Source organism: Cherax quadricarinatus, chromosome 69 (genome assembly GCF_038502225.1).
Source record: "Cherax quadricarinatus isolate ZL_2023a chromosome 69, ASM3850222v1, whole genome shotgun sequence".
NCBI lineage: Eukaryota > Metazoa > Arthropoda > Malacostraca > Decapoda > Parastacidae > Cherax > Cherax quadricarinatus.
Window position 1 is genome coordinate 4,840,920 of NC_091360.1, and position 13,071 is coordinate 4,853,990.

General features: G+C 37.9%; 1 protein-coding gene across 7 annotated transcripts in view; it reads right to left on the reverse strand.

Annotated features, from left to right (window-relative positions):
• LOC128701872 (gamma-aminobutyric acid receptor subunit beta) overlaps positions 1-13,071 on the reverse strand; it is a 432,036-nt gene that overhangs the window by 91,538 nt on the left and 327,427 nt on the right. For all 7 annotated transcript variants that reach the window (XM_053795830.2, XM_053795828.2, XM_053795833.2 and 4 more), the window contains 2 exons: positions 8,639-8,776; positions 304-432 (listed from right to left, as the gene is read on the reverse strand). In XM_053795830.2, coding sequence (XP_053651805.1) covers positions 304-432; positions 8,639-8,776 — 267 coding nt within the window. The remainder of the gene's footprint in view (positions 1-303; positions 433-8,638; positions 8,777-13,071) is intronic.

The window sequence follows — 13,071 nt, forward strand, 5'->3', positions numbered from 1 at the left end:
GGTAGGTAGGTAGGTAGGTAGGTAGGTAGGTAGGTTGGTTGGTTGGTAGGTAGGTAGGTAGATTGGTAGGTAGATAGACAGAGAGATTGACTGACAGACAGATAAAAATGTAATAGATATATAATTAGATTTAAGAAGAGAGAAACATATTTGAATATATAAAGAGAAATTGAGCAGGAGAAAGAGAGGGAGGGAGGGAGAGAAAGAGAGAGAGAGAGAGAGAGAGAGAGAGAGAGAGAGAGAGAGAGAGAGAGAGAGAGAGAGAGAGAGAGAGAGTCACAACATAGGGCAGAGGAAACTCACCTGATCGGTTGAGCCAGAACGAAACCCAGGAGATGACGACGATCAGTGACGAGGGGATGTATATTTGAATTAGGTAGTAACCCATGGATCGCACAAACATGATCTCACACAGCAGCCGTGAGTAGTTGCCTGTGGGAGGAGAATAAACATGCACATGACAACCATGATCTGTAATAATGTTGGTAGAATGTACCAGCTTGACAATGCTCCTGGAGAGCATTAATTCCATTTGTGTCCTACCTACCAAGCATGATATGGAGATGAGCATGGTCCGCTGTCCAGTACATGGGAAAAACAGATAGCAGTGGACTTGCAGGTCCAAACCGAGACTATCTGCTGAAAAGAACTATCTTCTCAATGAGATTAAAGAATGTCGTGTATTAGCTAAGTGTATGAATAATTCAGTACGTGGAAAATAGTGTAGTTGAGGATTAGAAGTCCACACCTAGGCTTTCTGCTTAGAAAAATTATCTATTTCTATGTAGGTTAAGGACTATCGTGCCTTAGCTAGTTGGATGAGTTAAGGATAGGAAAAGAGAAGGCTGGAACTAGGTCTGGGAAGAAGCTTAAGGGAAGAGGCTTAATCTTTTGAGAAACTTAAGAAAAGTGGTCCTGAAGATGCTTAGTTTTGAGAGGTTCTCAAGTCTGTAAGTTTAAGACAAAGTGAAGGGATCAACTTAACACCTTGAAGACAGTCACAAGTTACAAAAAAGACAACGATTTTTTTGGGACAATGTTTCATTCTGTGTAGAGATTTATCATGAGTTGATGAAGCTCTGCACTGATCGAAACGTTGTCCCAATAAATGTTCATTATACAACTTGCCGTTTGCTTCATACTTGTCATCAATACACAATTCATCCAACTTCAAACCTGTTGAGAAATACACACAAAGAGGACAAAATATGGGAGAGGTGGAAAGAAAGCCTGGCTATAAGTACCTCAGTCTTTAAGTATAATTTGATTATGCAGTCATATATATACCACGCTCAAACCACTGGGTTCAAACCTTACCCGTTCTGTGGTTTATTTCCTATGGTGTTATTACGATTTCGGGAGTCATATGCCATTCTCAGTCCTCTCCTCCCAGCCCCAGGAGCAAGCTTATACAAACCGCCGATCCACAGTAATAAACCCAGATCATTCATCTTAGTAGGTCAAGTTACTGAGGTTTCAAAATAAACTCTTGTGTTAGGTTAGGTAAGGTTTGTAAGGTGTTTCCTGACGCATGTCTTGGTTATATAATGACCCACAGCTGGAGCGTTTGCTCCAGCTGTGGGTCATAATTTTTTAAGGGGTGGAGTGATAAGCCAGCGGAAGGCTTCGGTCAGATGACCAAAAACTCCAAAGGCGGGTCATCGTATGACAAAGGGCCATGTCAGGAAACACTTGTCCAGTTTTCTAACGAACCTTACCTAACCTAACTTGATTAAAAAGAGATCTCTGCGTCTCCGTTTCCTAAGAAGGCTTTGAGACAACGTTTTCTGGAACAGCATTTGCTGGGACAGCGTATCCTGGAACAACTTTTCCTGGAATAACATTTACTGGAACAATATTTTGCATTTGGAACTCCAGATTTGATAACTGTTGAAGCACTAACAACGAAATATTGTTCCAATAAATGCTTGTTATATATTGATAAATTAAAATATAATTATATGCTAATCTCATTTACATTAAAATGGCTCATATCATCCGCTATTATTGTGGTGTTATTAATAATTACGTATTTTCATTTCATTATGGAAGAGGGACCCATTTTCCAGGCCAAGGACAATACATGCCTCCTTATCTAAATCTCTCCCACCCTCCCTCCGTTCTCTTTCTCCATCTCTGTCTCCTCTCCGGCTCTCCATCTCTGCCTCCTCTCCTGCTCTCCATCTCTGTCTCCCTCCCACTCTAATTTGCATATATATCGAGGTGGTAAGTTGAGGAAGACTTCACTAAACACTCATTCCGCGTGCCCAGGCAAAACACAGCCATCCACCACGGCGTTTTCTTCTCTCCCTCCCTCTCTCTCTCTCTCTCTCTCTCTCTCTCTCTCTCTCTCTCTCTCTCTCTCTCTCTCTATATATATATATATATATATATATATATATATATATATATATATATATATATATATATATATATATATATATATATATATATATATATATATATATATATGCAGCAAGATGACAGCGAACAGGTGATATCAAATAATGCATAACAACCACTGTGAAAATAAAGTGAAATTTCAAGTGATTTCTTGATTTCTCACATTATCAAGGACTCTATTGCGCATTCCCACAGCAGCTCGCTTACAAGGTACAGGCTTAAGTCATTTAAATGGAGGTTCCAACAACTTAGAAGCCTGAAACACCGTCATGGCATATCACTGCCTGCTTCTACTTGCTCAGGTTTGTCTAGAAATACTAGCAAGAAACGACAAATCCCTGGCCTCATCAGTCGTCAGAACATCCCTCAACTTTCCCAGAGCAGAAAGCTTGATACACTGGCAAACCTCAACGCTGGAATCGACGAAGCGACCCTAAGAAAAATACCACTGAGCACGAGAAGCTTAGGGAACAAGTCAGTAGAAAAATTGGAGAAGACAACACAGTGTGAACAATTAGAATAATCGCCAGCGATGATACAATCACTACCAGGGATGCCTTCATGGTTGATGAGGAGGCCCGTGTTGCCAAAATCAATAACCAAAATCAATTTCCAAAATCAATAACCCCATCCCAAGACTATTAATTTTGCACGAGTCAGATGTTCGTAAAAAGATTGAGTCATTCCCAGCAGGTTCTGGTGATGGTTGCACTGGAATACATCCACAGTACATCAAAGGGAAGTTTAACCCGGTGCTTCTCTCAGAGATCACAACTGTCATGGTCAGTTGATACCTGAAGAAATTTAACCGTTCTTCGGCGCATTATAATGTGCCATGAAAAACAGAGACAGGGAAATCGTGAACACCGCCGACAGTAACACTCTTCACCGTCTTGTTGCCAAAGAAGCAGTCAGAAATATCACCACAGAAGCTTCCAGTTTACTGAATTGTAAACAAGTGCCTTTTTCCACAAAAAAATTAAAAAGGCACAATACCGAGGTAGGAACAATACATAAATAACCCACAAATAAAGAGGAACTTACGACGACGTTTCGGTCGGACTTGGACCGTTTACACATTATGTCGGTATCACCACACCATTTACCACCACCTCCGACAGCATACCATCAAAAGGGTCATAATAAGAAAGACTACTGGTGTTATTAATATACGTATGTACGTGAAGCAACTAAAGTAGAGAGGTAGTAGAGGAAGAACGAGTTTGATATTTTTCAATTTTTTTTTTCAGTGGCAGCTGCTGTGTCAATATGATTTGTTCTGCTGTTGCTGCTTATAATGCTGTGTCAACATGATTTGTTTTGCTGTTGCTGATGGTACTGCTGTGACAGCACTATCTGTTCAGCGGATGCTACTGATACTGCTGTATCAACATGATCTGTTTAGCTGGTGGTGGTGGTAATGTTGTGTGAACATGATCTGTTTAGCTCCTGCTGCTGCTGGTACTGCTGGGTCAACATGATCTGTTCAGCTGTTGCTGCTGGTGGTACTGCTGGGTCAACATGATCTGTTCAGCTGCTGCTGATGTCAGCATTACTTGCTCAGCTGTTGCTGCCACGTCAGTTACATGTACCTAAAGCATTAAAAAAACTCTTGAGATGTGTTATTATACACCTTCACTGATTCTCAATGTTTCTCTCCAATTAGAATGCGCAAAACATGGGACGCCAATACAGAAATTTTCTTTACTTACAAATTTTCTTTGGGACTGCTTGAAATAACTGATGACGACAGAAATAACCATCATTTCTCAGAGATTTCAAGAAATTTCTGGTTTCATGCCATTTACTGTTACATATATATATTGTTTTATACAGGACACAAATATTGCAGGACACTGGAATGAGCTGAAACGCTACCACAAATCTTTGTTTTAAACGCAAACTGGTAGTTTAACCCTTGTAAAACGCCCAAAGAACGAGAGAGAGAGAGAGAGAGAGAGAGAGAGAGAGAGAGAGAGAGAGAGAGAGAGAGAGAGAGAGAGAGAAAGAGAGAGAGAGAGAGACAGATAGATAGATTGATAGATAGATAGATAAATAGATAGAGAGAGAGAGAGAGAGAGAGATATAGATGATATAGATAAAAGATAGAGAGAGAGAGAGAGAGAGAGAGAGAGAGAGAGAGAGATAGATAGATAGATAGATAGATAGATAGATAGAGAGAGAGAGAGAGAGAGAGAGAGAGAGAGAGAGAGAGAGAGAGAGAGAGAGAGAGAGAGAGAGAGAGAGAGAGAGAGAGAGAGAGAGAGAGAGAGAGAGAGAGAGAGAGAGAGAGAGAGAGAGAGAGAGAGAAATAGAGATAGAAAACCTAATTTCCCCATATCCCGTGGACCTGAATGAGTCTCCAAAACGAGACAATGAAAACAGGCTCCGGTTCTTCCTGCATTTAGAGAAAACAGGAATAAAAGGGGAGAGTCAACTCTATTAACAATGATTTAAAATGGCATTCTGAGGGGGAAGGAATGCAGGTGAGGGAGGGGGGATAATGAGAGAGGGAAGTGGGATAGACTGAAGGGTGAGGTAAAGGGAAATGAAAGAGGAAGGGGTGGAGACGAGAGGTTGAATGAAATGATGAACTATCCAAACAATAGAGCAGAGAACATAGATTATATTGGGTCAACGCTTCGCCGTGACTTGATAGAGCTCTACACAGAGCACGAAGACATGGCTTTATTTGTTCAACGTTTCGATCACAGGTGACCGAAATGATGTACTTTCCTTTCGACACACAAACACACACAATAACGATTGTTTTCGTTTTTTTTTACATCAGAAATGACGCTCATTGGAATTAGTGAAAAATAGATATAGAAAAATAGATATAGATAGACATCATTTAGTGAATGAAATGATGAAGACAGTATAATATTTAGTGAATGAAATAATGATAGATAGCTTCATCTATTTCTAAAATATCTTGTATCATTATATTTTCTATTATATTTTCATCATACATCAAGTTGTTCACTTTCATAAGCTCTCTCTCTCTCTCTCTCTCTCTCTCTCTCTCTCTCTCTCTCTCTCTCTCTCTCTCTCTCTCTCTCTCTCTCTCTCCATTTTGCACTTTCTCGCGCGCAGTCTCTCAATTCTTGCTTTATTTTCACACAGAAATTCACACTCTCCTTCACTCTCTCACACATAAACTCTCTCTCAGACTCCAGTTTACACGCTCGCACATACACTCTCACAAACTATACTTTCGACTCTAACGCAGGCTTCACACACTCCAATTTACTTTCTCTCACCCAATCTCACTCTTTCACACTTTCTGAAACACTATCTCTAAGCTTCCCTCACTTTCACATTCTCACTTTCCGCTTTAGAGAAAATGAGTCTCGCTGCTCCATGACATAACTGGAGAAAAATTAGTGAGTGAGAAGACGGGAGGAAATTAAAGTTAGAGTAAATTAAAACTATCTCACTTTAGTCTAAGTTTAATATGAGTATGACCTTCACAGCAAAGCCAGTGCAGTGTGTTGCTAGTTGTTAACTCTAGAAATAGCAGTAATTGTAGTAGTAGGAATAGTAGTAGTAGCAGCAGCAGTAGTAGTAGTAGTAGTAGTAGTAGTAGTAGTAGTAGTAGTAGTAGTAGCTGCTGGTTGTTAATAGGTAAACAAAATTTTAGGACAAGAATTTAGAAATTATTCTCGTTCTTGGTGTTACTGTTTTTAGCATTAATAAAAATAAATATAATGTTATTTAACATGCGGGATACCAGGTATACCTTGCTTCCTCTACTTACACATAGGTCATATTACACATACACGTACAGGCATATTTACACATACCCATCTGGGTTTTCTTCTATTTTTCTTAATAGTTCTTGTTCTTCTTTATTTCATCTTATCTCCATGGGGAAGTAGAATAGAATTCTTCCTTGTAAGTCATGCGTGTCGTAAGAGGCAACTTAAAGGCTAGGATCAAGGGGCTAGTGACCCCTTCTGTATAAATTTCTAAATTTTAAAAGAAGCACTTTCTTTTCTCTTTTTAGGTTACTTTGCCTCGGTGGGATAAGGCTGGTTTGTTGAAAAAAGTCTATGTATAAAATCTCAGTAAACAGGTGATATAATAATATGCAAAATAACCACTGTGAAAAAATAATGAAATTCACATGAAGTATTTTAAAATAACACTGCTTAAAGTACTTCCCAGTAGAGATAAGTGATGCAGATATACTGATAAAGTTTTATGTCTAATGCCAAAGAATATAGATATAACCCCATTCATTTTTTAAATTAAGTAGTCTAGCTCATTCCGAAAATTTTGCTGTTGCGTTTGATGGTCCTTGACCATCTCACCCACGTTATCATAAAGGGAGGAGTGGAAGGTCGGATGTTGACTGTGTGGTGTTATCTAGGCCTTATAAATCTTCTGATGTTCTATTATTTTTTATAGTACCTTGATAATGTGAAAAATAAAGAAAGCACTTGGAAGTTCATTATTTTTTCACAGTGGGTTAGTTTAAAGAGATTAACCACACACACACACAAAAAAAACAACAACAAAACACACATACACACACACAAATATATAAATATATATATATATATATATATATACATATATATATATATATATATGTATATATATATATATATATATATATATGTATATATATATATATATATATATATTATATATATATATATATATATATATAAATATATATATATATATATATATATATATATATATATATATATATATATATATATGTGTGTATATGTTTATGTATATCTTTATATGTGTGTGTGTGTGTGTGTGTGTGTGTGTGTGTGTGTGTGTGTGTGTGTGTGTGTGTGTGTGTGTGTGTGTGTGTGTGTTGTGTGTGTGTGTGTGTGTGTGTGTGTGTGTGTGTGTGTGTGTGTGTGTGTGTGTGTGTGTGTGTGTGTGTGTGTGTGAGTGAGTGTGTGAGTATAAATTTCTTATAACTTTTCCAATCTGTCTGTCTGTCTGTCTGTCTGTCTGTCTGTCTCTCTCTCTCTCTCTCTCTCTCTCTCTCTCTCTCTCTCTCTCTCTCTCTCTCTCTCTCTCTCTCTCTCTCTCTCTCTCTCTCTCTCCCTCTCTCTCTCTCTCTCTCTTTCTCTCTCTCTCTCCGTCTTCCCTCATCTCTACTCACCCATCTCATTTAGTGTAATTAATCCGATTAAGGTAGCCATAATTGCCTCCCATTAATTATATATTTGAGTCCTCTCTCAGGTGTGCTCTGCTAATTGATGGGTTATGGAGCCCCACCTCACTTCCATTGTCCTCCTAATGGAACTAATGGATTGAGGTGTGATTAATATCCTCACTAGGTTCGGATATTGTAGTGGCATGCTAATAACAATAATAAAAACAACAACGACAACAACAACAACAATAACAATAATAATAATAATAATAATAATAATAATAATAATAATAATAATAATAATAATAATAATAATAATAATAATAATAATAATATTAATAGAACAACAATAACAATAATCATACTATAAATATAAAATTATTATAATAATAACATTTATTTTATACATTCACAGCTATTTTTGCAACACAACTCAGTATATATATATATATATATATATATATATATATATATATATATATATATATATATATATATATATGTATATATATATATATATATATATATATATATATTTATTTATATACATATACAATGGTCCAACTATACCTTGGAACTTCTTATACAGTAATGTGAAATCACACTATTTGCGTTCCCGAAGGTAATTACAATACAGAATAATGAAGCAGCATACTATGGGAGTTACCACCTTGTTCCACTTTCAGTCATATCAAACAGTGAAGCCTCACGCTGCTGATGATATTCTCTCAGCATAATGTTTCTTCAAACAGAATTTTGTAGCCACAGACAATGTGCATTTCCGCCTTAAAACTATCTTACAAATTAGCGTATCTATGCACGGTGAGTGTCTCTACCATGTTACTATTGGAAAGATCCGTGTAAGTCAAGCACTGCAGACAGTCGAACTATTTGAAGGAACAGTGCTAGTCAAACACTGCAGGTAGCAGTAAGAAGACAGTGAATACTGGCAACTTAGATTGGGAAAAATGACAGTTGTATTCACTTGGGACACATTTATTGAAGACTTTTTAATAAAAGTGTCCCAAATGAACTGTATCCTCGCTCCCCCTGAACTGCAAATACACCTAGTTTCTCGAACAATATTCACAAAGAAAGACTCACCAGTGGAGGTGGATGAAATGATAGTCTTCCTGTTGTAGCCCAGTACGCGGAACTGAGGCAAGGAGACGTCAGATTCTATGACTACAGATCTGTCCCCCGCATGCCAGGATAGACGGATGTGGTCCATACTGTAGCCGACTGAAAGGAGAATGGAACATGTGTCAGTGAACAGCTAGGAGGAACAGAGGAGCTAACTCAAGAACGTAAGAGCAGGATGAATAAGACTTATGTGTAACACCTGGTGCGTTGGAAACACAGGTGCAGTACATTACTATCCTTTATTAACAACGTTTCGCCCTACACACTAAGGTTTATCAGACCTTTACCATAATTTAATGAGACCCACTACGCGGGATAAATGTTATCGATAAAGGATCGTAATATACAGCATTCGTGTCTGTTTTCATCGTATCAGTATTTTATACAATTTCTCTTCACCTCCATACATTGATGGTCACGTGTTGCCAAGAAGAGGCCCTTTACCTTTTATCCCAGTATAGAGAATTTATACCCGAGATTGTGGAAACAGAGGTAACTTTAAATGTACTTTTCTGTACTGGACTGAAAAAAAAAAGATTCCCAGGTGTTATATATATGTCTTAGTCATTAGCTTAGCACAGAACTACATTACATTAATGTAAAAGCACATTAAAACATAATTCCCTACTGGGAATAGTCTCTAGGACTGTGGATGTGATGGAAGGATGTATCCAGGATTGTGGATGTGAGGGAATGTTGTATCCAGGATTGTGGATGTGAGGGAATGTTGTATCCAGGATTGTGGATGTGAGGGAATGTTGTATCCAGGATTGTGGATATGAGGGAAAGATGTATCCTGGATTGTGCATATGAGAGAAGGATGTATCCAAGAATAACAAAAAAGGCACAATACCGTGACTGGAACGATACAGCTAACCCAACCCGGACATTGACATAAGAGTCTTACGACGACGTTTCGGTCCGACTTGGAACCATTGACATATCACTTTGTCAATGTGCGTATTCCGTGTATCTATGATGTATCCAAGATTGTAGAATTGAAAGAGAAGGCTGTATCCAGGATTGTGGAATTGAGGGAAGGCTGTATCAAGGGTTGTGGATACGAGTAGGGTAAAAAGGGATTTAATAGCAAGTAAACCTCTCGCTGTGGAAGTTAGGAATAAGATAATTACCTTAAATGAACCTCCCTAATTAGCGTACGAGGTCAAACTAATTCCAAGTCTCATCTTTCACTAATAACTACATGTGGATTTAATATTCTCTTGTTATGAGCTCATGTATACAAACACACACACAAATACACGCACACGATCAGACCAAGTTTCTATTCTTAAGTGTCTTTGACAAATGGTAACTAAAACACACATTTGGGGATCTTAGAAATAGCATAATAACAGTACCTTAAAAAAAGCTGATAACAGCATTTGAAAACACCAGCTTACAAAACCTCATAACAACAACTAATAATGACAGCTGGAAACAACACCTGATAACAACAGCCGCTAGCAACAGCTAATAATAATAGCTGATAATATCAGATGATAATAACAGCTGTTATAACAGCATCTGTTTATAACACCAGTTGATATCAACATTTGATGTGAACAACTGTTAACAGCAATAATAATAATAATAATAATAATAATAATAATAATAATAATAATAATAATAATAATAATAATAATAATGAGGTGAATCATAGAATTGATGAGGGGAAAAGAGTGAGTGGTGCACTTAGGAGTCTGTGGAGACAAAGAACTTTGTCCTTGGAGGCAAAGAGGGGAATGTATGAGAGTATAGTTTTACCAACGCTCTTATATGGGTGTGAAGCATGGGTGATGAATGTTGCAGCGAGGAGAAGGCTGGAGGCAGTGGAGATGTCATGTCTGAGGGCAATGTGTAGTGTGAATATAATGCAGAGAATTCGTAGTTTGGAAGTTAGGAGGAGGTGCGGGATTACCAAAACTGTTGTCCAGAGGGCTGAGGAAGGGTTGTTGAGGTGGTTCGGACATGTAGAGAGAATGGAGCGAAACAGAATGACTTCAAGAGTGTATCAGTCTGTAGTGGAAGGAAGGCGGGGTAGGGGTCGGCCTAGGAAAGGTTGGAGGGAGGAGGTAAGGAGGTTTTTTGGTGTGAGAGGGGCTTGGACTTCCAGCAGGACATGCGTGAGAGCGTTTGATAGGAGTGAATGGAGACAAATGGTTTTTAATACTTGACGTGCTGTTGGAGTGTGAGCAAAGTAACATTTATGAAGGGGTTCAGGGAAACCGGCAGGCCGGACTTGAGTCCTGGAGATGGGAAGTATAGTGCCTGCACTCTGAAGGAGGGGTGTTAATGTTGCAGTTTAAAAACTGTAGTGTAAAGCACCCTTCTGGCAAGACAGTGATGGAGTGAATGATGGTGAAAGTTTTTCTTTTTCAGGCCACCCTGCCTTGGTGGGAATCGGCCAGTGTGATAAAAAAAAAAAAAAAAAAAAATAATAATAATAATAATAATAATAATTATTATTATTATTATTATTATTATTATTATTATTATTATCATTACTATTATTATTATTATTATTATTATTATTATTAATTAGGTGGTAGTAGAAGTAGTAGTAGTAGTTGTTGTGGTGATAGAAGTAGCAATAATGGTAGTAGTGGTGACTGCATCAGATATAGTAGTAATGATATGATTGGTGGTGGTAGAAATACTAGCAGAAATTTGTTGGGAAATTCCTCACCTTCCTCAGAGGCGAATGAAAAATTCAGTAATTCGTGGAACAAGACCAAGAACAAGAAATCTGAATTGTTTGCTCCACAAACATTACGCTCTCTCTCTTTTCTCTCTCTCTCTCTCTTTTCTCTCTCTCTCTCTCTCTCTCTCTCTCTCTCTCTCTCTCTCTCTCTCTCTCTCTCTTTATCTATCTATCTCTCTCTCTATCTCTCTTTCTCTCTCTATCTCTCTATCTCTCTCTCTCTCTCTCTCTCTCTCTCTCTCTCTCTCTCTCTCTCTCTCTGATTAACCACTGGATCTGATTCACTGGTCTCAACTGCAACTTGATAATGGCCCAGGAAGGACCGATACGTCGTCTAAAATATCCATTGTTTCAGCCAAAGGATTTTTTCAGTCATGGTGTTGTTCCAGCCACAGCATCGCTCCGGTTCCGGTATTGTTCCAGCCTCAATATTGTTCTGTTTACGGGTTTGTTCCAGCCACGGTATTGTTCAAGCCACAGTTTGCTCCAGCCACGGAATCGATTGAGTCACTGAATTGTTCCAACCTCGATATTGTTCCAGCCGTCAATAGGTTAAGTTTGACTCGACGATATATTCATAATATACTCTTGTAAATTAATTACATGAAATAATTGAAATACATTAAATAGCTAATGTTCTATAATGATGTCTCTGTGTCCTGCAGGTGAATAATGAAGACCCAGTCTATATATATACATATATATATATATATATATATATATATATATATATATATATATATATATATATATATATATATATATATATATATATATATATATATATATATATAAAATATATATATATATATAAAACACGAGAACCTCTTGGCTGCCCTCCGTATATTACCGCCTTGGGGGACTCCCTAGTTCCTCTAAACCGCTTGTTAAAATATTGTATTCAACACGATGTAAAATCATATAATTTATGGTATTTTAAATTCAGTGCGATAAGTCGCGTACATATATCCCCATGTCAGAAAAACGACACCAGATATAAAGAATTTAAATGTATTAGTTATATTAACAAGTTTTCTTACACTATTTAGTAAAATTGAATACATCCGCAGTGTTCTGCTACACTAATCTATGTTACAGCTATATACTGGGAGCAAAAGCTATTCCCTTGATATGCAGGAATAACGATAAATCTAAGCAACTACTCGCTATTTTATTATATGCAATTCATAATAGTTATAATTATAACCCAAAATTTTACAGGGGGTGGACAGGTAAGCCAGCAGAAGGTTTCGGTCAGATGACCAAATGCTCCAAGTGCGGGTCATCATATGACTACGACCGATGTCAGGAAACACTTGTCCTGTTTCCTGACAAACCTTACCTAACCTAACTACTCGTTCACATACTGAGTGTCGCATGATAAATCAGACACTTATGGAACATTTGGGTATCTTTATTCTGGAACGTTTCGCCACATAGTGGCTTCTTCAGTTCAATGCAGAAAAAGATGGAAGATGAGGAAGAGTTTGAGGTGATCAGTCCCTCAGTCGATGAGTTCAGCCCATCAATCTTGACAAAAGTGGAGCATGGGGAAGCCAGCGATCGTGTCTGATTACCATCGGCTACACCTTCAAGTGATTTTACACAGACCTGTTACGCCCCGGCAATAGAACGAGCATCACTGAACCCTCTTATGATCATGACCCGTGTCAGGTGTATAAGGTAGAAG